Source organism: Poecilia formosa, unplaced genomic scaffold, assembly GCF_000485575.1.
Source record: "Poecilia formosa unplaced genomic scaffold, Poecilia_formosa-5.1.2 Scaffold16, whole genome shotgun sequence".
Taxonomy (NCBI): domain Eukaryota; kingdom Metazoa; phylum Chordata; class Actinopteri; order Cyprinodontiformes; family Poeciliidae; genus Poecilia; species Poecilia formosa.
Genome location: NW_006799955.1, coordinates 3,221,746 through 3,246,245, shown reverse-complemented (window position 1 = coordinate 3,246,245; position 24,500 = coordinate 3,221,746). Strand labels below are relative to the sequence as shown.

The following is a 24,500-nucleotide window of genomic DNA, read 5'->3' as shown; positions in this document are numbered from 1 at the left end:
AAAAAGAAAATTAGGCCGCAAACAAAACGATGGTGTGTTGTTTCATTTGTGAATTTGAGCCAAACACTTATAATACACAACAAATGAATAGATAATGATAGGTTATATGTGCTGGATGTGTCAGGTGACAGTGTAGCATGTGTGTTGCGAAATCTTATACACCTTTTAGTTTGGTTCACAAACTAAATGGATTAAAGCTTAAATACACAGTGGCTGCATATTTTAAATCTCACTCAGACTCTTTTCAGCAACAATCATGAATGCAATTCAATTGTTATAATCTTTTACTGTTGCTGGTTTCATATACTTCGTAAAATAATTCAGTTCACAACCAGTCAAGCGTCGCACGTTAATTTCTTAAACGGTTAACCGCCCACTGACGGCCATTGCCACAGGCATTGTTATTCTGTGTATGCAGCGCTGCAACGCAAAGGTCAGCAGCCACAGTGCAGCTGTGGAGCAACACACATGCCATGCAAATGGTGAGAGAGGAATGAAATGTCGGCAACTAATGGCACACATTTCTCACTCCAGCTAACAAAAGACCTAATCGTCTCCATTTTTACCTGAAGATTCCTCTCTGTCTGTATCTCATATATACACACACACATACGCTGCTGGTGAGACGTACACTCATCAAGGGCATGGATATATTTTTATTTTCAACGTAGAGACTTTAAAGGTGCAAATATTATTCAAAAGCTGAAACTTGGGACACATTTGGGAGTTCCAACAGGACAATGATCATCAGCAGCCATCAAAACTGGTTTTTGCAATTGATATAGCAGGTTTTTCGTAAGTTTTTAAAGGTATTTGTGCCAGGAAACCAAGCAATTTAAATAAGATTTACCTATGTGGATAAGAAGAATGATTATATGCAGCAATAATTATTTAAAGTTTATTTAATATATCACCATTAACAGGTAAAAATCACAAGATGCTTCAGGAAAAAAAGAACAAAAATACACAAATTAATGAAAATCATAATAAGAGAAAAAAAAACACATCTAAAAATTATATTATTGCTATTTTTTTAGAACCAGTGTGTATGATTTCGACTCTGTGGTTAAGCTTGTCCACCTAATTCTGTTTTTAAAATAGCAGACACTATCTACTGTACAGCTGTTGCACCTTCACAGATAAACAGATTAAGTCTGTCTTTAAAAGCTCAAAATGAACAAGATCTTCATGCCAATGAATAACGTATGCAAACTTCTCACCAGCAGCAAACCTTCCAGTTGAAAAAAAAAAAAAAGTTTTAATGAAGTGCTGACTAGAATTTCATCCTCGACACCGCTATGCGTGTGTTTCTGTATTTGCTCTCGGCTGTGCGTTTTACCTGCATATCTGTGAAGTTGGGCGCTGACTGGGTTCTCTGCAGGATCTCCAGGCTCTGCAACAACCGGCTTAACTCGGTCAGGTTAGACTGGCAACGTGCGAGCTCTGGAAATGAAATTCACACCCACCGACTCACAAACTCATTACGTGTTATGGCACAGTCACATCCACTGCTGAGGGATTTCTCAAAATCCCTCAGCGGCGATTGATTTAATCTACTGTTTTGTAAAATCTACTTTTTTGTGAAATCCCAAATTGTGGCCTTTCGTCTCGCTCACCCTCTGCACACTTGTCCATCTCCTCTGACTCTTGAAGCCAAGCGGCCACCCTGCTCTGACCGTTGCTGTAGGAGGCCTGCAGGCTGCTGTTGCTGCTGCTGCTGGGCGCCGCCGGCTGCCACGGCAAGCTGCTGGACTTGGCCTGCTGAGGTGAGGTGATGACAGACAGGGTCAGACGGGCTGATCTGTCCGAGGCACCGCGTCAGATTCTATTGCACACAAGTTAGGCCAGACCACTGGCTAGCTATGATACCCAGGAAATATTCTGGATTAAAGCAGAAGGGATTCACTTAGAGATTATTTTATAAGAAACAAGTTTAATATTAGATCAACTAAAGCAGTTTTATAAAAACAATGCAGCGAGATGGTGATTAAAATTAGATGTTTTTTTGTTGTTGTTTTTTTTTGGACTAAGAAGAAAAGCTCAGTTTTTCTGTGTAATTGATAACCTTTTAATTTATTTGGCCTAGTAATGAAGCATGTGGGGAAAAAAAATTGTTGGAAACCAGGAAATGAATCAACAAATTAAAATCCGTTTTAGTTTTTCAATTTGCTACTGGGTTGAAATTACATAAATCAGATTCAAAAATGCGTACTATGAATCACTCCACCATTAATCTGTTACAGGAAATACTCTGCACTTTACCGTCCGCCTCTGGTTTTGCCTACACTTGTGTGCCAACTTAAATGCCAACATGACAAAAAAGTAAGGCGAAAAAAGAGGAAAACATAGGCAGTAAAGAAGGAAGGCAGTTTCCTTCCTAGGAAACAATATTTAAATAATGGGAAATTAAATCCATTTTCTTTCTTCTTTTTTCTCTCTTTTTGTTACATCTACAGACCGAGAACAACCCAGGAAGCCAAACATAAACTAGAAGATGAGCTAAATGCTCTCAGTAGAGAGTTTCTTACAGTGAGACAAGATCAAGTTTGAGCTATTTGGATCAGTGATCGGGAGAGCTGAGGAGAAGCTCTTAAACCCATAGCCGCAGTTCCAAATGTAATACATGGTGGTGACAGCATCATGCTGAGGGCCTGTTTGGCTGCTAGTTGAAACTTGAGACGGAAAATGATGCCACACTCATCGAAACAGGTTTTGGAAAGCATAAACCAGGTTAACACTGAGCTTATGTAGTGCTCAGTGAACTGAATCTTGTTTAAAATGCAAGAATTATGTTTTTAACATGGACTCCACTCATTTTGGTGTCATCAAATATCTTGCAAGAATCATACAAGAAGCTCGTTGATGGTAACAGTGTGGTCTAGGTGCAACTTGCAAGGGAGCATTTACCTAAATATTACTGCAGGTGTATCTGAGCTTGTATGTAAAAAAAAAAAAATGCTTCAGAATTACTCGTCGAGTTTCCTGCAGAGCACTTAAAACAAAGCAAACAAAACAAACACAACTTTGTGGGAAACAGACGCATCCAAATGAATTTTTGAAGGATTTTAGCAGCAGATTATGTTGGATTGTGGACGTAAGACTTGTTGTGAGCTAACTATTTTTATTGGAGTACGTTAATTTCACTCTTCTGGATGCGAAAGGTCTGTTTTTGTTCAAAAGGGCTCTGTGCTGTCAATTATATGAGACTTTATCCAGTGTATGTCCAGTGAACTGGACATTATTTTGAATTTCCAAGTGGTTTGACAAAACCACTTACTGCTTCTACAGTTATGATTGGCATCCGTCACTTTAATCTCAGGAATCCCAACTTTCCAATGATGTATAATATGTATATGTGCATAGAAAGGGCGTCGCAACAAAAGAAACCCCCCAAAAAACATATGTCCTACTGATGATCATGAAAACCCCACAATGGAGCATTAATGCTGATGACGAGAACATAAAAACGTATGACTGCTCATCAAAGTTGGATCAATTTTACACAGAACCCATCGGGAAACAGAACACCGACCCTACACTATGTCCTCAACCAGCACTTCTACAAAAGCTGCTGTAGAAATGAGCTATTATACTGAGCTTGAATAAATGCTGCCACTCTGAACCCGTCTTTGTTCCAGGCTTCCAGCAGTGTTTGATGCAGCAGATAATTCTGACTCCAGGACCGAAGCCTTCCATTTGAGCCAATCTTCAGGGAGAGCTCATCGTGCTGCAGCCGGCTGCTCGGGATCCAAATCCTACTGATCACCTCTAATGGCCTCCATGTGACTCAGCAGCACTCCCAGGAGGAACTGCTCTGGCCCTGTGCTCACATTTACTCACACTTCAAGCGCTCTTACAGAGAATGGGCAACCCGTTTTGTTATCTTAATGGTCTGGATACAGTTTCATGTCTTGCTTTATTATGTTAGGCAGATATATGTCCATAATCCACAGGGTTTCTATGCATTTCCATGTTGAAATTCTGATAGTAATAATAATAATAATAAAAAAACTTCGCAGGGAATTTAAGGCAGAATTTTCTCCAGAGGTCAAGTTTTAAATATGAAACCAGCAAGAATCAAAAAATCGCCTTTGAGGAAAGAAGGATACAACTTATTGACATTAATGATGAACAAAATCTGGAAATAAAAATACTTTCCAGTGTTTATCCAGAACTGGAATGACTTTTGCAAATGATGCAAGTAATTCTCTCGTTAGTTTAGGAATTGTGATGAGGATATCAGAATAATGGCAGTGATTAAACCAAGGAGCCAATTTAGCCCCTGAACAGAACTTCCTCTTTTCACTTTCATCATGTGTTTACATACGTACAAAAAAAAAGAGTAGATAAATGTTAACATGTAAATGTTGTTTCCCCCATATTTTAGTTTTAACAGAAGGAGAAAGTGAAAAGAAGCTCACCTTTGTTTCATTTACTACAATTGGGGAGGGTTGGGGCGTCTCCATGGCAGCCGGAGGAGGAAACGTTCGCATCGTGGGCTCCCGGGGAGAGCGCACTATCTCATTCTGTCGATAGAGTCGGTGGTGGCGCAGCTTCGACACCCAGGCGTCAAAGATGTCTTGAGACTTGACCTGGACAGGAAGCAGATGACCAACGCTGACCTCTGTCACTTACCCAGCTGCTGTTTTTCACCTTGATGCAGTGAGTCATCTCAAGTGTTACCTTCAGATGATAAATATGCTCCTCGGTGTCCAGGTCGATGCGACGCGCCCTCTTTTTGATGGACATGACAGAGAGGCCGACGTCGATGCTGCCATGAAGCTTTCCCCTTTGAATCTGTGGACGTTTGGCAAAAACATCCAGGCCTCCTCATAATTTAAACACACCATCAGTATCTCTGACACAGATTTGGGACTCAAAGATTTATCTGAACAGTTCTTTTTATTTAAATGATCATATGAGAGACGACTTCAAAAACAAGCCTGGAGTCAATATGAGATTCATGACCAAGATTAGAGTTGGTCATGAAAAGCATCTTTCGTATTTAGTAAACCATCCTTTTGCTGGTACGACCTGTGGACAACATGACTGACTGCAAAACATCAGCTGGATTCATGAGGAATCTTAACCCATCGTGGTCAAAGGTCTCCAGTTCACTAACACTCTTTTGTCTTCAATTATATAAAGGCTACAAGGGTTTATTTTTGATTTAAGGGCAACAGAATTGTTCAATAAAGTGCAAAGCGGAAGTCCTTCAGCCCCAATAAAACTTGGACTCTCAGTACCTGCCTGTTACTCAGTGCTCCACGTTTTTTACTGTGCGACAACAGTCTAAAGGGGAAAACAAAAAAGCACATGCCACATCTTGCCCACTGCACTTCGATGGTGACAAAACGTTGATGCTCTTAAGATTTCCAGGCTGCAAGCGCCTTTTTCAAATGCCACGATTTTAAAGATTTCAAGTCAGGGTAAAACTCCCTCCTTTTTATTACCTATTAACACATCTTCTGAAACCAAACCCTTGTGGACTTTGAGATATCCTTTGGATTATTGTTGTCTGAAGGCCTGAACACCCAAGCTTCAGCTTGACATTGGTTTACGATAAGATATTTCTCCCAGGATGTCCTGATGACACCTTCACATGTATCTCGAGTTAGATTCAGGGTCTCTGCCATCTTTTTGTACAGTTTTCCTTGTTTGTGCCAGGCAACGTTCTCTAAACATTTTGGACAGCCATCTTTCCAACATGCAGTAAAATGCAATTATTGAAGCCCTCGATTGGTTACATCAGGAGTCCCTGAGAATGCATTCGATCTGTAAATCTGTGTGCAGTGATGAATTCAGGAGGTTGAATCATGAGTGCAGTAATCAGTGAAAGAAAGTTTTAGTGAAAGATTTGGTTATAATCCATGTAATATTAGTTTTATGTCGCTGCTTAAACAGCTCTCGTTTAATTTGCTTACCGCAAAGACTTAAAAGGCTTCAAATGTTGACAATAAACCTAAAGATTTCTAGGAGCAACTGTTTGGACAACACAGCTTATCTTCTTAGTATGTAAAATTTCTGTGGTTTCTGCACGCGTTACATTTTACGTTTTCCTAATAGGTTCATAACAAATGTTGATCGCAGTGCTGCCACTGCAGACACGAGAATCCAAAATGCGTGAGACTAAAATGTTTTTGTCACCATCATGCATCGCGTCTCCACTCTGTCGGACAGTTTTGCTTTTCGTGCAGACGCAACACGCTGCAGATGTCTCAGCTGACTCGCTGTCTCTCCTAGCAGAGGTCAGGGCCGGGCAGCTCTGTTTCTGCCTGCAGGGACGACGGTCAGGATTACTTACATCAATAGGGGTCTTGGAGTACTTCAGAATGCCGTTGTCCAGAACAAAGAAACGCTGCAGAATAAAAGGAAAAAAAAAAAAAAAACAAGAGTACCAATTTGTTGTTAAATAAGAAGAAAGCCATAAAAATGATAAAGAGAACGACTTCAAAGAAGCGCCCTTTTAATATTCAGCACACAGTTTGGTGATGGATGAGTCTGAGAGTGCATTCTCTGTAGAAGAGAAAGCTTTTGTGTCTGGCCTGGCCCCTGGATCGTACCTTGTGCCACCCTTTCAGGGGCCATTTCCTTTTCTTCAACATAAAACCTTCATGTTTGTCGGGCCTCTGGACGTTGCTCTGACCGATTTTCAGTCCCTCGATTATTTCCCAGCTGTCTGCCTCCTGGAAGAGGAAGAAAAATACACAGCCGTGTCAGAGCTAATCCACTCACTCCTCTGGTGCGATACACAAACAGGACACGCGCAGGCTGTAATAAAAAGAAAATATGGCCTTGTCATAGGAAAAACAGGAACACGTGTAGTGCTTCTCTTAAGCCAGCTTTAAAATAACAAAACACAGTCCCCCTGTGCTCTCTCAGCATTTCCACCTCATTAGCTTTCTCCTGACTACGCTCTTTCAGCTCTGAGAGGGTCTGTAAATCAAAATGATGCCTCTGGGGGAGGAACGGTGGGCAGGTCATGCAGGGACAGGTGACATCCAACCTTTGTCCCTCAGGAGGAGACAGGCAGGAGGACAAGGTCACTGATTTGATAGCAGCAATATGACCAGTAACAGAGTAAGAAACATGATCCTGTTTTCTGTCTCTCTGTGGAACCATCAGTTTGACTAAAGAAAATGCTGTTGCTCTTCATGGACTAAAGGAAGAAAATAATTATGGGGGTCGCTGCCAATACATACCTGCAAATTAATGCAGTTAATAGTTTTTATTGGTCAGGATTGGTATCTCTCGCTGTCATGTAATTTGAAACTTTCAAATATGTATTTCAACAGTACTTCTTTCCAGACATAAATGATGATGCAACAAAATTTCAGTGGATTCAAAAAATACACATTGGACATTTCAGGTTTGAATATATTGTAGATTCTGATATTCATGCAAATATACTGCATGCTGCATGCTTTTGTAAGCCAACATCACCGGCCCGGCATATTCCTGTCTTGGCATTTAATCTTTCTACTTATTAAATTTTGGCATAATTAATCTAAATCGGTTGGTTTCCTGGCATGGATGATACTCAAGGACAGTTCAGAGGCCTGTGTTCAAGTTTTAACCTCACTGTAAAAAAAAAAAAAAGTCTGTATTTTACCTTAAATTAAAGACATTTTTGTTCTCCCAGTGTTTCTAGTTGGTGGTTTGAGTTGACTGCAAAGGATTTTGGAGACAGCTTGAAAGTGTTGATTTCAGAGCAGGGAAATCTTTCTTGATTGTCACTCCCTGAGACCATGCTGACGTTAAACTGTTTCCACAATAAGTTGCCGTATCACCATCTAGTCATTGAACCTGGTGGTTCATGACATGTTCCTGAAAATGTGACCCAGGTCAGTTTCAGCAGAGGTAGCACTTTGCTGGTACAACGATCCGAAACACATTACATTTGGTTCTGGAATGGATAAAGTAAGATTAAGTTGCCGGAATGGCCCAAACCTCAACGCTTTTAAAAATGTATGGACTCTGCTTAGAAGCCGGGTCAGTGCCAAGAAATCGTCCAACGTAAATGAGCCCGACCGATTCTGGTAAGAGTTGTTTAGTATCCAGTCTGTGTTTGGCTCTCTGCAATTTACTAAGGCACATTTAACCAAACATGAGAGTATGTATGCACATTTTTGAGTTTGTATGTATATTTCTGATCCTGTGTGAATTAGAGCGTCAGCAGTAAATTCACAACCTGTTTCTAAAAATGAATTAGAAACAACTGTTTGAAATTAGGGTTCCACGATATTAGAAAAAGACGCATCCGACGTGACGTTAATATTGAAAATCAAATAGTGAATTAATCAGTCTGCTCTCTTTTCAGCCATCATAATGTTTTAACACCTTTCTGTCAGCGATGGCATCTACAGTCACTAAAATATATATCAATTATGTCTATAGCAAGCAGTCAAACTCCATGCAACTGGCCAAATAAACTATTGACAAGCAGAACACGAATGCATGATGCTAGAAAAATGTTAGCCTTTTAGATACTGCACTCAAGCACTTCTTTAAATTTGCAGTATTGCACATATTGATATCTCTGTAACAGCTGAAAATCAATTTTTTTGTGCCATTTTACACAGGGGGTAAACATTACATACTAAAGAGAACTGGTCTAAGCATGGAGCCCTAAACACAAGAAAGCAGAGTAACAGTTCCTTGTGACGGCTTGTGGCTGAGACAGATGACCTGATAAAATTAACAAAGTACACAAAAATGTAAGACACATTAAATGTCAAAGTGAATATTGTGATTAATAATGTACGTACTGAATTAAAAACCAAGTAATCAATGACCTTTTAAAGGATCTGAAGGCAAAAAAAAAAAAAAAAATCACACCAGAAGATGCAAATGAAGGAAAATTATAAAAACAAATTGTTTTCTTTTAGGTCAGCTTTAGCCAAATTGATCAAATCTTTAAATAAGATGCACTTAATGCATTTGATTAGATTTTGAATTCGACACTTGGATCAACAGCATTGCAGCTTCTGAAACAAAAAAGTCAACTTAGTATGCACAAGCTTCACTTCTCGAGCAACAAACAGCCTGTGGCTTCTCGCTGCACCATGTGACGCTACAACCTTCAAGATGTCTCGCCAGGCGTGCATGATGACACCTACCCTTGGTTTGCAGGACATTTAACAAAGGAGGACAACAGCTTGCTTAATCTAACAAGTCGGCAAACAGATCTGGGTGGTAATGAGGTCATATTCCTCCACTCACTGCGGGGGCAAATGCCTTGTGAAAATGGGGAAGTGGAGGACTTTAAAACATACACCAACACTACAAGTCAGCTGTTACCTGCAAAAAAGGTTATACTGCAAAGCCTCTTCATTTAACACACAACAGCTGCAGCTTACTGTATACACGTAATGCCGTATAGGGCGACAATGAAACATTTGTCATGGAGGAAAGCCTCAGGCAAACTTCCCGTCTGTTATCAGACTTTTAAATGAGTCTGAACTGATAAATCAATGATACACTATATAAAGAATTGCTTGTGCTGCAAATATTTAAATACATTGCCCTTCCCAAACCATTAAAAAGATCCACGGCACCGACTCCACGTAAATACCAAGGCACATGCTGACTACTGGCTTACATGGAAATGGGGCCCACAATAAGAGTTGCTGCTTTTGGTAGCGCAGCCCACAGAACTGAACTGAATTAAGCCAAAGTGATTTCCTGCACTCTGCCTCCGTTCATTGATCTCGCTGCAGAATAATTTACAGCTGAATGAGCTGGTCCCTCTTGGCAAGTTTACTCCTTTATTGGAGAATTTTTTGTGGCAGATTCCGTAAGAGGCCTCCTGCTTTTCAAAGTCAAGATCCTTAAGGAGATTAGCCTCACAAATTTGCTTGTTCACAGTCAGCAAATTTACGTACGTCTTCTTGACAAATTAGATATTCGAATCCCGAAAAACGGCTTCGTTCGAACCAGAAATTACACTGGGTAAAGGCGATAATCAGCTTAGTCAATGTACTCAATCTAGACGAGCCTTTTTCATGAGACAGGCCCTCAGAGTTTCACCGATGGCACACAGCCACAGCAGACCTTTGATGCAATGAATCAAACTGTTACAGTTAAGGTTTCACTGAGCAGAGAAAAGGACAAACACTCTTTGGGGAGACCTCAGGCTAAATCAGCCCTATAAATATCAGTGCCACAGCCTGCTTCTGGAGACCACATTATGTCTCGGGCATAGACAGTGACGCACAAGCACAGTCTGTCAGTTTTTCCTAACATGTTGTGTGCATGCACTCTAAGAAATATGATCTTTGATAAATGACTTGCTTGCCACAGTGAAAAAAAGCGATTAATGAATTACATGAGGCATTGACACCTTTAAATAGTTGTTTTTTTTTGTTTTTTTTCTAGAACAAGGAGCTTGGATAATTCGGCTTTGCGTTTTAAGAAGACTACATTTAATTTAGGCATATTTGAATTCAGCCCCGCCTCGTAATCCTCAACAACACCTTGTCTGCTGTGGATCACGTCACACACAGGCAGTGTTCGGAAGAAAGACCAGCAGAAATCGTACTTTCTGCAGCAACTCAAGAAGTACAACGTTCCAAAGGAGTAGCTGGTGGTCTTCTCCACTGGCTCTATTCGGTCTGTCCTCTCCATATCTGTGTGTGTGTGTCTGATTCAAGACAAGTCCATGACTTGTTCAGGAAATGGCATCTAGGAATATTGTGCACAAATTAAATTCAAATTCAAAAACTGTGGTCCATGCTACAGTAAAAAACAATTATTTCTCAACAGAACAAGCATGCTCATATGTGGCACTCCTGTCCAAAAATTGGACAGTAGTTTTAAACTCCATAGTAGCAACCAAAAACTACAAATTCCATCACTTGCATAACAAAACAGAACCTGTAGATAAAAAAAAACTAACAAAAAAACTTGCACCCTATTCACGCCTCACACACCAACACAATCGCCAGTGAAAGATGATATCTCAGCAGCTACAAACCACATAGCAGTTGTTTTTGAGGGTGTATTTTCCCGCAGTATTTGGCTGGCTCAGCAGTAAAGCTTAGAGTAAGAGGCCTGGCTTCCACACAGAGAGGATGTGGACATCCTGAGAGAAGCACAGGCCTGCACACAGCGTAAACACACCAGATTCAGTTACACAAGTTTAAACGTATCGTCTGATGACTCGTAGGCTGGTGCAGCTCTGAGAAATATCCCCAGTATCTTTTTCCATTTGAAAAGAAAGCACTTTCTACCAAACTAGTGTAGCGAACATACAGATAGATTTAAAAAAAAAAAGAAAAAAAAAATCTGTTTATTGTCCTGATGCCTCCAAGCAAGATGTTTTAATGGTGCATTTCAGGAATTTTGGACCTAGGAATGTCTGTGTACTAGATGCATGTCCATGCGTTTGTGTGAAACTGGGCTTACTGCAGGTGGAGCACCTAATTGCTCCCACGAGGGCGTGAACAGCAGCCATCAGCAGCCGGTATGTTGACATGTATCGATTCAAAAATGAGGTCAGGATCCCATTAAGGCTTTCCCCAAACAAGAATGCATTGCTTTTGTTTTTCCACAAAAATCACTGAAGCCCAACAAAACAAAGGTCATTGGTGGAGCATCTAAAGCCAACATAAAATTACAAAGCAGATGATATTTTGTATGGAATGCATAAAGTCAGAAAAAGATTATCCGTAGCTTCACACATAATGGATATACATGACATTCGCCATCAAAGCTCAAATGTAGCTTTATTTTCCTGATGCTGAAGCTAATATGAGCAGAAGGTTCAGAATGTGCTTGGGAAAAAAAAAAAAAGTGAAAACTGAATGAGCTCATCGTGAAGTTTTGTTGCAATTTCAGTTCTGCACAGACAGCTCAATTAACCTCACCACTTCAAATGTAACAAGGGTAGGCTCACTTATGCCGTCAATGTTTTAAATGTGAGGTACGACTATGTGTGGGTTTCTAGCAGATGAAACTCCTGCTTCAGATGAGAACGTCCCATTCACTTATTTCTCTCTTGCTCCTTTTCTCTGATTTATCAAGTGTGAGAGAGCAGTCTGTGAGGGCCACGGGTCCCTACCCACCCAGTGAAACGGGAAGCGTGATGACCCACCACAAGAAACTACCGTTTATGTTGGTTTTTAGCATAAAGGCCTTCTAGCTCTACTTCTCTGATAACTCATACAGTAGGAAGTAATGTGTGGCAGATCACAGACAACAGCATACATGAAACAACCAATCACAGCCCAGCGTCCCAGCTGCAACACATTCCCAATCCTCCCTACAATAGATTTTATGACGACACAAATAATCTAGACCTACTGACTTAAATTATTTATATTTTATCTATTCATTTTATGACATGCGATTGTTATTCTACAAAGTATTTCCCTAAAACTAATTTAATATGCATAATGTATGTTAAGGTATGTTTTTTTTTCATCCTTTGGTTCTTCCTTTTTCCTTCCTTTGACTTCTTGAAGGTCTTGTTATTTTTACTAAATAAATTAAGAAGGGAATTTCTATTGTGGAATGTTAATGTTTATTGAGACACAACGCCAGCAGTACAGCAGGCCAGTTGTGTAATTGTGTAATCCATTGCCAAGTCTGATCGTTTGTCTCTTTATTTTGTAGTGTTTGGGACATCCAGTCATTGCAGTCTCTAAATGAACTAATGTTAAACTAATCATATCCTCATTTCAAGAGTTTAGCCTGTATTATTATGAACATCTGCTCTTTGTCTCCCCCTAATTTTTATCTGCAACTGATTTGGCAGCTTCACACAAGTCAGATTTCCCCAAGACTTGGGATTTTTGGACCTTAAGAAATATATAAATAGGGCTATGAGGTAAAAAAAAAAAAAAAAAAGACCAATGTTTCAATTTAAGATGACTATTTTCAGAGAGGGAAGCTCTGCAGAGCAGCAAATCCTTTTTCTTTCTTTGGTAAAATTTGTCAAGCAAAACCCAAACACACAGGATCCAAAAAGAGAATGCAGCTTCATAGACGGTCTGCAAAACCATCAAATTTCATTCAAGATTCTGATCCAACGGCTACAAAAGCATTACAATAGTTCAATAGAAGAGAATGGTTTTTCTTTTGTTGTTTTTTTTTTTAATTCTTTTTCAGCTTCCAGCTTGTCTAGTATCTGACTTCATCAATTAGGCTACTTTGGACAGGCTCTATGTAAACCTGGAAATGCGGAGAACCTTTTCATCAAAAGGTTGCAGCCAAGAAAGGGATAATGAGCTGGAGCGTCTGAATGGGTAACTGTCTGCTTCATCAAGCCGCAGGCTTTCAGCTAACTGTCCCAATTCCTCAGATCGGCTTTCTTTCTTCTGCTCTTGCGCAGACAAAACTGGCCGTCCACACCGGGCCTTGCAGAATGTGCCACATGTTCAGTGGGGCACCGAGCCTTCGCCTGTCTCTCATGAAATATTCACCAGCCAGTGCCGACGGAAAAGCAGTGATGTCAGAGATTCCAGTATGGGTGTCTCGTTTCCGTGCGGCCACAGTGACACAGCAGCTCCGAGAGGAGAGGAAGGACGGCCGGGGGCTTCGGATGACTTAACCCAGGGGTTAAGTTTGAGACACTGTTCTGTGAACTGTGACATAAGAGCGCAGCTCATTTGGTAGTGACTGCTCTTTCTCTGCTGATTAGTCTGCTAACTAGCACATATCTTGCAAAGGTTGGGCAGCAGGTTTATCTAATTGTGTTTAACCTTTCACGAGGAATGAATGCATAATGCTTAGCTGTTATGGTAACATCCATCTGTGTTTGTCGCATCTTGCTATTTCAGCATATGGCTGACTAATGATTAAAGGGAATTCTGGCACATATGAATACGCCTGCAGAAATGTCTGCATAGCTGCTTCTTTTACCTATGTATTTATTTGCCTTGGCTATGATTTCAATGTTTCAAAGCATTTTAGTGGGATGGATAGCCACCTTCTTCTGCAAGTACTCGTGTAGAAACTGAAATTTATTTTAAGTTAAATTTTGCTCTTAAATTTGGGTGGAGGATTCAAACACTTAAATTTGTTGAACCATTCTACTGTAGCACCACTTTCTATAGCTTTTCTTAAAGGACTCCCCTTTAATTATCTCCATCCATCTTTCCATCAACTCTTCTTAGTTTGTCTTTTTCTGATATAGAAAAAAAAAAAAAATCCCAACTGCATGATGCTCCAATGGGCAGGTCTTCAGTTCAGCTTTGGTCTCATCTGTCGGCTAAACCTTCTTAAATGAACTCTGCACTTTTTAGATTTACAAATAGAATATGTAAAAAACGAAATTGGAAAAAAAAGTTTGTTTTGATGTGGCAAAACGTGAAACAGATAATTATTGATGTGAATACTTTTGCATAGCAACATGTTTTGGTCATAATTTACTATTTCCTTGATCCTTACTGACAGAGTCCCCCCAACATCCAAAGTACTCCAACATTCACTCCTGAGAATTTCATCGCTGCTCCAGCTTCACTCTCAGGAACCTGCTGAAGTTAGAAGATCCGTTACCTGCCGGCTGTCTCGCTGGGACGAGGAAGAGGAGGAGGCGCTCTTTTGAACCGGCACCGAGGTCTTGTTCACTGGCGTGGAGCTCCTCTCCTCGGTGCTCATGGTGCGGCCGTGGGGGCCTCGCTGGTACTGATGGTGCAGAGACATGCTGGCCACCGGTCAGCCCTGCGGAGCTTCCTCAGCACTGGGGCCCACAGGTCGGGCACATCCTCTGAGACGTCCTCACACTCACAGCCTGCTGCTCATCTGAAACACAAGGATCAGGGAGTCATATTCCACTCGCTCAACCCGCGCTGCAATGCAGAAGTGATTTTATAAAAAGAGTTTTAGAATTACCACATCTGAACGGCTCCGAGCCTCCTTTAATTCAGCGCGTTAATCTGAGAAACTGACTGACCCTCAGCATTTCTTTGAAGCCTGGCTTCTTCTTCTTCTTAGCACTTGTGTTGAGTAACTGGGTAAAGCTTATCCACTATGCTGTGAAATTACTGCCACTAAGGATTACTCAGCAAGCGTTAAGCCGAGATATGATCATCAAAAAGCTCAACTGATCACTCTCTTTTATTATCAGTCAGTATTACTAATTGTTGTCCTAATTAACAATTTGGACTGTCAAGGATAAAAAATATAATCTCTTTCATTTCATCAAGAAAGGTTTTTCAGTTCAAAAGTGAACTGATAATCCCCAAGGAATATTTTTTGCAACTTTTTCATACATAAACATTTATCCTGTTTGGCCTGCACTGTTAGCCCTATTTCAAGTCAAATAGTTGCTCGTACTGTCGATATGAAAAGGCAAAGTATTTATATTAACTGTTTTTTACAACTTTACTTTTTTTGCCATTGTTTTCAACGTTATGGCTATAGAGGTAGTGAGAAAACGTATTATTTTATACAGTGTTGTACGTAAAAGAAAAAGATAAAAACTTAATTGTCCATAAAAATTGAAATTTGCATTACATCATCTGTAAGATGCCACCCCATAAAAATAACACGAATCAAGCAACATCATAAACATTCACGGCAGTTTAAAAAGAAAACTAATACGTGATCGGCAATAAAGCGTTCATTTATTCTTTTTCTGGTTCAGTAGTTTGATGGTGTTTGATGTCGTATTAAAATTCTGCTGTCCAAGCTGAACCGCTCATTAGTTAGTCTTATTTAGACCTGAGTCACTTTAACCCATTTTCTGAGTCAGGGATCTAACCGTTTATGCTGGGTCAAACCCATCCTGCTTATCAATCAACCCAGGACTGGATCATTACATTTGACCCGAAATGTAATGATCCAAAATGACCTGCATTGTTATTTTTAGCAGGTTTTAGGTCAGTGGTGTTCAAAGTGCGGCCTGGGGGCCATGTATAGCGCTTCAAATAAACCTCATTTCCCTCTAAAGAAAGGTATATGATTTCTGAAAGTTTTGTTGGTTAATCTCAACAACCAGAAAAGGACATGGAGTCACAATTTAGCATAAATTACAGATCCATTTTCTACAAAATGAGATCAATTTGTTTCATTGATTAAACAAAAAAACACAACAAAAATGTTTTTACGTTTTTATTTTAACATCTAGTTTTTCCCAAAGTTAAAATATTTAACACCGGTAAACATTAATATCAATTTTTTTTTTTTAATGTTGATAAATTACATTTCTACACATTTTGGAGGGTTTCCGTATACAAAACCGATGGCTATTTGGATTCTGCAACAGAATGTGAAGTGAACTCCATTGTGCAGCTCGCATTATTCACAACCTTACTAAAAAGCAGCAAGTGCTAAAAAAAACTCATTAATGAACAAAAAAAAACACACCACATTTATCTATTAATCGCAATTGATTGTGTGATAATTAGTCGTGAGCTAAAATTTAATGATTGTAAAAGCTGTAGTTACATTGAGAACATAATTACCACTTCAGCGTGTTATTGACGTGATTATTAAGACCATTTAAGTTAACGATAAACCCTTTAAACATTTAATTAGATTGGAATATTTAAGAGAAAATACCAAACGAATAAGGACGTTAAACAACGCGCTGTAAGGTAGAGGCCTACCCAGAGCTCACAGGCAACCGACATCGATAACCTTTCAAACCTAAATGTGCTAAATGTGAGGTAATCTCCTGAAATAATTGTATCAGTTAACTTCAAAACATCTGGTTAAACACCGGCTCGGCTAGCAGCGGGGAGTCCCCGTTTTCATCATTAGTCATGGCACATGCTGACATCCATAACACTGCCTGCAGGGCTGCTGTGTAAATTGCCTGAACTCTTGGCAACTCCACATGTACCTATCGAAAAACAAAAAGCACACATTTAAACCACCCCCTTTCTTTTCCTACAGAAAAGATTAAATATAATCACATTTGGTCTTTTAATTTAGAAAAATAGTACGCCTTTCTGTCACTGAATGATTATCAGGGTGCAGCACAGACATCTTCAGAAATAATATCTATTATTAGACTGGCTTTATCCACTGCACATTATAGTTATTGCTCAGATATGTACATATTTTTGTTCTTCATTTTGCTGCAACATGAAGCTAAAGACATATTCCAAAGTGTTTCCACTGATAGCTGTACTGTATGTCAAACTAATAGGCAGTGATGAGTCTTGTCATCAGCAGCCTGTGTTCATCCAGTGGACAGATACTGGTGTACGCCGCTTCAGAGCACCCTGTGGTTTTAACTGCAGGATGTTTTGGTTAGGCTCTCCCGTGTGTGAGGAACCTCCCCTGAGTCCGCTCAGCAGCACTGAGCATGCTCACATGCGACTGTGCAGCTTTCTCATGCACTATAATCTATAATTCAGCTCCTGCGATAGCGTCATCATCCCCACTCTGCCTTGTCTTAAGCCAGCCAGGGTGTAAGCCACTGTAAGACAAGGCGCTAAGTCGGTTCACACAATGCGTTGCCTATTTAACACATCCGCTCTCCTTGACCTAGTAAGAAGCAGAAGTGGCATGTGCTTTCAATGTAAATGTCACTCTTCCGATGCATTATTAATCACAGTAAGTACAACCTATAGTTTGCAAGCAAAAATCAGTGTGTACTGTCAGTAAACGTTAATGACATTTAAGTTATGGCCACACGTCTTTCAGGATATGAAAAACAAAACTGGATGTGAAGCGACTGCAGCAACAGTGAAGTGAAAACACAATCAGACTATTTGTTTTCACTTCGGTTTTTCACTTTTAATGAACATTTCTAGGCTGAGGAATAACATATGCAAACCCTCTTTGTGACAATAATTTCAAACAGCCACTAATGATTAAAAAAAAATGTAAACTGGAAAATGAAAGCGTTCGGTAAAAGTGTTGTTTTATTGCCACTTTATGAGGCAAACTAAAACAAACTTGTGCATAACTGAGCACTGGAAAGAAGAGGTGCCTTGTGTTCACAGCTTTTTCACACGTTGAGACGACCCCTGCTGAACCGATTGCTGTTATATGGACTTTCTCAGTTAATTAAAACGTGACGACCAACTAACCTCCCTCTGCTCTGCTCCGTAGGTTTGCACCACACCATACAATCTCCTCTAATGCAACACTTACAACACTGATCTGACTGATCTTCCCAGCACCGCACAACTTTAGTTTTTACTGTCGTTTGTGTTATATAAATCTATATATATATGACCTGTTATATGTGATGTGTCTCCCTATTTAACAACATGAAAAACAGAAAAGGGTGCATTCAGCCCCCTTACTCTTTTAACCATAGTTCAATCAGTGCTTTTTAATGCACATTTTGAAGTATTGTGTTAGATACTAATGCAACATCATTTTCCAGTACTGTTTACTGAAAATTCAAAATAACATCCTGAATTTCGCAAACAAAACAAAAAATCATTTTTAAGCTTGCATGAGCCACTTTTTGGATTTAAAAAGGGGAGACGGACATACATCTGGTGAATAATGTGTTAGCCAAGGCTCCCATTCACATCTTTGTCTTTGTCTTACCAGAGGCATGAAAGTCCAAACTTAATTACCATTTTCTTTTTGTGCTATTTTAAAAGTTTGATGAAAATTGGATGGAAACTGTTATGTGCACTTGCTTAGTGTAGCTAGTGACACACTAAACAGGTTTAGCCAACATGGAAGGGATTCCACTTTGGTCATTTTGGTCTACATCAATGTGCATCGAAAAACGAACACTGTGCATGACCCTGAACATAGCAACCCTACAGAAAACGTGTTTGTGGGGACACTTTTTTTGTCAGGGAAGTTGCTCAGAGGCGTTGGGACGATAGATGGAGCTGCTAAACTCGTTAAACTCGTTGCCATCCAGGAGGGATACATGGTAGACGCTGCAAAAGACTTGAGGACATATGGAAGTTCTCCATCTCTCAGAACAGTTATCTAAACGGAGTCTGAACCTAAATCCAATTGAAAATCTTTATTAAGACAGAAAAATTGATGTACAAAGGCATTCTCCACCCAATTTGACTCCATCTAGAGCTGTTTTGTTTTCTTCTGTTGCAAAAATTATAAACTGAGGTTTTTGTGATCAAATGTGAAAACGTTAAAGGGACTTGACTACCTTTGCAAAGCACCGTACTTCAAGCCAATTTCTGGTTTAGCCTCAAATAGATATTCAGTTTTATTTACTGTAAACAGCAACATCACATGCTGAAGCTAATAAAATAAAACCTTTGTCATAAATTTGACAAGACGCCAAAGCTGCTCCATCCTCTGAAAGTTATGGTGGTGCCGGGAAGAGTCCGATCAGGACAGAATGAGTCATGAGCTTATTGTTCTAAATCCAGTCCTCATGAATATGGTCCACTCAGAATGAAGACAAGGCAGGTTGAATGAGTCAGCTATAAAAGCACCGCTAAACCACTTAGCTGAAACTTGAACATCTCTACGCCGACTGATTTTTGCAAGTTCATTTGGACGTCTCTGATTTTTAACACACCCAACTTTTGTACATTGTCCTGAAAAGGAAGAAAAAGCTTTCAAACTAGAAGAACATTGGCTCGCTTTTTATTGATTTTTAATGTTTTCAAGAGCTTTGTGTGAAGCTGACGTTTGCTGCATTTACAGCCATTGTTCTCCAATCAATAGTACTTATTCTGGTTGAAGATGAATGAGCGTCTGCTTGATGCAAGAGATGTCTTCCATGTGTGATGATAATGACTGAACAGAAGTAAACGGTGTGCAAATCTCACAACAACATCCAGTCAGTTTACTGCCTAAACTCATTTCAGGAGCCAAATTTGGGTTAACAATGCAAATTAGAAATTGTAGGATTTAGGGTGATGTTACACCACTTGTTTAAAGCACCTAGCAATAGCATGTAACAGTATGAGGAAGTGATCCTTTGTGTTTGCATTTTCCAAAACACCTAAAGGTTGCAATGAGATTTTATAGACAAAAATGTCCTCAGAAACCAATGAAATGGTTCTTCTTCCACCAGATATGAACAACTGCGTTTCAGTCGGCTAGAGGTTTAATTGGGCTTCAATTCAATCTAATAACTTAATGTGATGTAGCTGCTCCTTCCTAAGGAAACAGGATGGATATAATAACTTAACTGTTGTTAACAGTGTTTATCTGTGCGTTCGCCCTCATGTTAGTGGAGCAAGACTTCCTGAGAGAAAGCGAGGAAGTGAAGTATTTTAAAACGAATGAGTCTTCTTGCAAAAGTGGGTGTGTATTGCATCAAACATGAAGGCAGGCAATACAGTACAGGACAAAGTAGAAAAGTGGGTCTGGCAATCTGATGTGATAGATTGGTGGGTTACAGGTACCAAGAACCTGGTTTCAATTTATTTTTACAGCTGTGACACATTTTCGTTTATTTCTGAACTTAATATGTCAGTCATTTAGTCTCCAAAGGTGGAACTATTTAAAAACAACTAGTGATGCATGAATTGACATATCAATATCAGGTATTAATATTGCTGGTATTAAGTACAAATCATCTATACATTTCTCTACTCTTTCGACATTGTAAAAAAACGACCACACTGCTCACCTTCCTTTTCTGCTTTAGTCAAACACCCCACAATCCTGCATTGCGTCTCTATCACTGTCGCACGACCAAAAACATACCACATGCCCAACCCTAACAGTATTTCAACTATGCATTGATCTGCAATGCAACATTTACCATTTCCCAGTTGCTAATGATTCCGTGCGCTGGGAATGTAGCTCGACGTATCCCTGGACGCCCCAGCCATCAGTTGTTATGGCGATAGTTTCTGCCTCCTTTAGGGTCTGAACATCTTGCGATGCTCCACATCATACCTCTGTTGCTTGTTAAATGCAACATGAACACTGATGGCATTACTCATTACCAACATGTAACATGATGACACTCAGTGGTAACTCAGCTGTGATGGGGGTAGAATGACAGGCGTCCCTGTGTTTTCACCACATACAAGAAACACAACCTCCCAGTATTGACCAGAGCTCCAAAGTGAAACAAGTTTGCTGATCCCACACTCTGTTGCATAATTAAAGTGGGCCAACAAAAGCAGCCTCGTGTCCTTATATTATATTACAGGGTATTAAAGGACAAGCCCTGTCTGACTTTACAACTGGCTAATAATACAAATCAATTGATTCTGACCTTTTACCTAAGTGTAGGATATTAGACTAAATAGATGTAGATTTTGTGTGACGTTTACTAGCAGTGATCAGCACATCTCTTTAAACTAGGCATCCTTTTTTTTTTCTTTAAAACAGCACCAGCTGGACAGAGCCAGTTTGTCCCGGGCTGCACATATTACATCATCGAGGTAGAGCAAGGCATAACACATCGAAAGGCTTTTAAGGTACTACCTTTATTTGTTCCCAACATAATAATAAAAAATGGAAAAAAAAAAGAAGGAGTTTGCATCTTATGTAAGGAATCATGTTAACAATTTTAGGTTCCACACTTTATAGTAGGACATGAAAAACCTTTCATACTTTACAATTTTCAATTATAGGGTAAATATTAAAAAACTAGATCCTATCTACCCTACATAGATGTTAATTAAATGGCAACGAGATGTGGCATCATTTTGCAATTCCTTGCAATTCCCTACTTCTTCTACGTAGAAAGAGACTCATACTGACCATAAGTCACTTTGTTAGTCAAATTTACCATTCCTAAAGTCCATCTCCATGAAGCAGAGTTGAAGAAACTGTTCATAACATACTTGTTGCACACTGCCAGTTAGCTGACTGAAAGGAGATGGCTACGTTTTATGCAAAGACTAATTCGGCTGTGATAACACAGATAGTTAAAGAAATTAAAGGAGCTTAACCAACCACTTTAATCTAGTTAACACTATTCTAAAATTACAGGTAGGAAGATAAAAACTGGTGATGAATCTATTTTGATTTAAATCCACATGTTATCAACAACTGACTATAAAACTGTAGCATTTTTTTCTCAAGGTCGTCACATTTTCATGCTGGTTCATAGTTTAAATTGAGGAGGTATGGTTATGCAACTGCAGCAATTACACTCCACCTACAGGAGACCCTTAGATGAAATTTGTTTTGACCAGGGGTCATAATCTGTCATATTCATAACGAGCTGCTTGCAATAGAAGAAACATCCAATTCTGATGCTGTTACTGAGTATTACAGCGACAGTCCAGGTTTCAGCCTCCCATCATCACAATATCTCCTCCACAGGTTCAACATCTCAGTCACTAAATCACATTTCAGATGCATCAAGAGCATCAAAAGCTCATCCAGCTGGCAAAATATATTACTGGCAAGCAGTGTGAATGCATGGCACTTTAAATATAATATCCAACCACAAATGCATCTTAGCAGTCCTGAACAAATGCAACCGCAAACACATTGATATTGTGATTTGATATATAATGCAGATTGGCACTGGGCCACAAGCAGACTGACCCAAAATGGGTATCAGAATCAAAACTACACAAACTGGGTGTAATGTAGGGATGGAGGTGTGGAGTTAGAGTTGTATCACAATCATTTTATTCATTTATTTTGATACTTATAGAAGTGATAATAAAAGTTTTAAACATTATTTAGCATCAATATTATCTTTTGGCAATCTTCTGTCACGGCATACGCCTGCCATACTTTCAAATGCTGACATTTACCAATTCTCTAATGTAACAAACAGCAAAAAAAAATGTGGGGGGGAAGAGGGGCTTCCACCCATCATAAATTGGAGTTTATTGGAATCAAGTTGGAATTATTATCACATTCATTAGTTTTCCCACTAAAAAACAATATTCCCACTCCCTCAAACTGACCTACACCCCAACTGTCTTCCTGTTGGGGTGTAGATCATTACTCCCTCATTTGAGTAACATGTTGTAATTGGTATGGTTGGGTTACAAGAATCAAAGTGTACCAAGGTTTTTAAAAGTGACATTTTCAGAATGGCTAAAATGATCTATCAAACTGATCATCTGGTTTAAACTCCTATTAGTAGATGCCAGCTGACACTGTTGTTCAGCTGGCTGAAAGAAGGCTCCTACATTAATCCCACGCTTATAAGAAATATTCGTCTGTCTCATAGGAAAATATGTAAGGTCTCAAACAACATACACAGACATTTGGCTGGAAATGAACAGAGCACCACCCACCACAGTCAGCACTATGTAGCTAGTTAAACAGCTGAAAACATCCTATTATAATATAAAATGAAATGAATAAATAAATGTTATAGATAGCTGCAACCGGTATGTTGCATACTTGTAGCAGGAGAAGCACCGATTGCTGGTTCTTCTCCTGTGATGTTATTGAAAATAACATAACTTTCTACATTTTGTTCAACTTTTTCATGTAAATACAGCAGTGATTTTAATCAAGGTCATCATACTGTAAGATTCTCCCTATAATATAGATCTATGACTGTCTTATAGGCATGGAGGTAGCAGTCTAAACGGCATGGGAACACATTCAGCTGGATGATTCCTCAGCAAGGGCTCAGTAATACATCAGAGACTCAATAATCAATGCCGATCAAAGCAGGATCCATTCAAAGGGAATGTTAGTTACAAACTACACAGAGCTTTTCATACCTCTCCTATCTTCTTGCATTTCTGTGGCTCATGACTAACTGCAGTGTCACTGGCTGACCTTCAGTTAAAAAAGAAGGCTGAGTGATAGTGTGGGATGAAACTTTTTTAAATTAGCTGCCATACAAACACCAAGCAACAGATTGAGTGGGGCTTTTTTGGGGGGGAGGCTATAATAATGGAAAATAATAATCTCTGCTGATTCATTAATAGTTGTGGAACGTGTGTGGGAAATAAAACACAGGACTCGGTTAAAAAAAGGGGGTGAACATAATATAACAGTGACGCATCATCATTACATCATCAAAGTCATCAGTTGGTTGGTCGGCTGGTTACTCCAACATACAGCATCCATGTTTTTATGGATCCTTGATCGTGATGTTTGGATACATACTGCAGGAGTTGTAGCATCCCAGCAGCTGGCTATGTGGTCATGTCTGACCGGTCCGCGCTGATTCACTCAGGATGCAAATACAGAAGGATGAGGAGCTGTGCTCTCAGTCTGAGTGGCTAAATGGAGCACTAAAGCAGCAGCTCTTCATCACAATACCCGATGAAACTGTCACAAACCAACCAAACACAAGCAGTGCTGGTATTTAGGTTGCCATGGATCAGAGAGAAAAGCTTAGTGCCTTACCACAGATGCGCTGTGATGACCATGTCTTTACAGTTCTTGGCGCAGGAAACAATTGAGGGGGTCTTCCTTGACTGGGCAGAGATTCCCCGCTCCTCAGAGACAAAACCTGCTCACACCGGCCTCTCTGCGTGCATACCACACTTTTTTCACATCATAAAGCTCTCGTGCTTTACGGAAGCGAGAAACATTGTGGGAAGTCTAGAGAGAGAGAGAAAAAAGTGCTGTGTTAGTCCGTTTCCTTGAATGCGGGGCTGTGATGCTCAGCTCATCTCTCAACTGCACCCCGGTCGCTCCTCCCTGCAGCAAGATCGGCTTTAGGCGGGAAGAAATGCCCGGAGTGGATCGAACGCAGCCGGGCA

At 39.8% G+C, this 24,500-nt stretch overlaps 1 protein-coding gene across 2 annotated transcripts; it reads right to left on the bottom strand.

The window, feature by feature from the left end:
• Positions 1-2: 2 nt before the first annotated feature.
• On the bottom strand, positions 3-24,500 carry LOC107835630 (oxysterol-binding protein-related protein 6-like). Of its 2 annotated transcripts, none has more exons than XM_016668667.1 (8): positions 24,142-24,500; positions 14,500-14,745; positions 6,564-6,686; positions 6,305-6,358; positions 4,684-4,797; positions 4,422-4,592; positions 1,617-1,758; positions 3-1,443 (listed from the first exon to the last, which is right to left on the bottom strand). In XM_016668667.1, the coding sequence occupies exons 2-8, from the start codon at positions 14,644-14,646 to the stop codon at positions 1,274-1,276; spliced, it is 921 nt and encodes a 306-aa protein (XP_016524153.1). In that variant the 5' UTR covers positions 14,647-14,745; positions 24,142-24,500; the 3' UTR covers positions 3-1,273. The 2 variants fall into 2 exon arrangements, with proteins under 2 accessions (XP_016524153.1, XP_016524152.1); XM_016668666.1 differs by having other exon boundaries at positions 1,617-1,761; positions 24,142-24,498.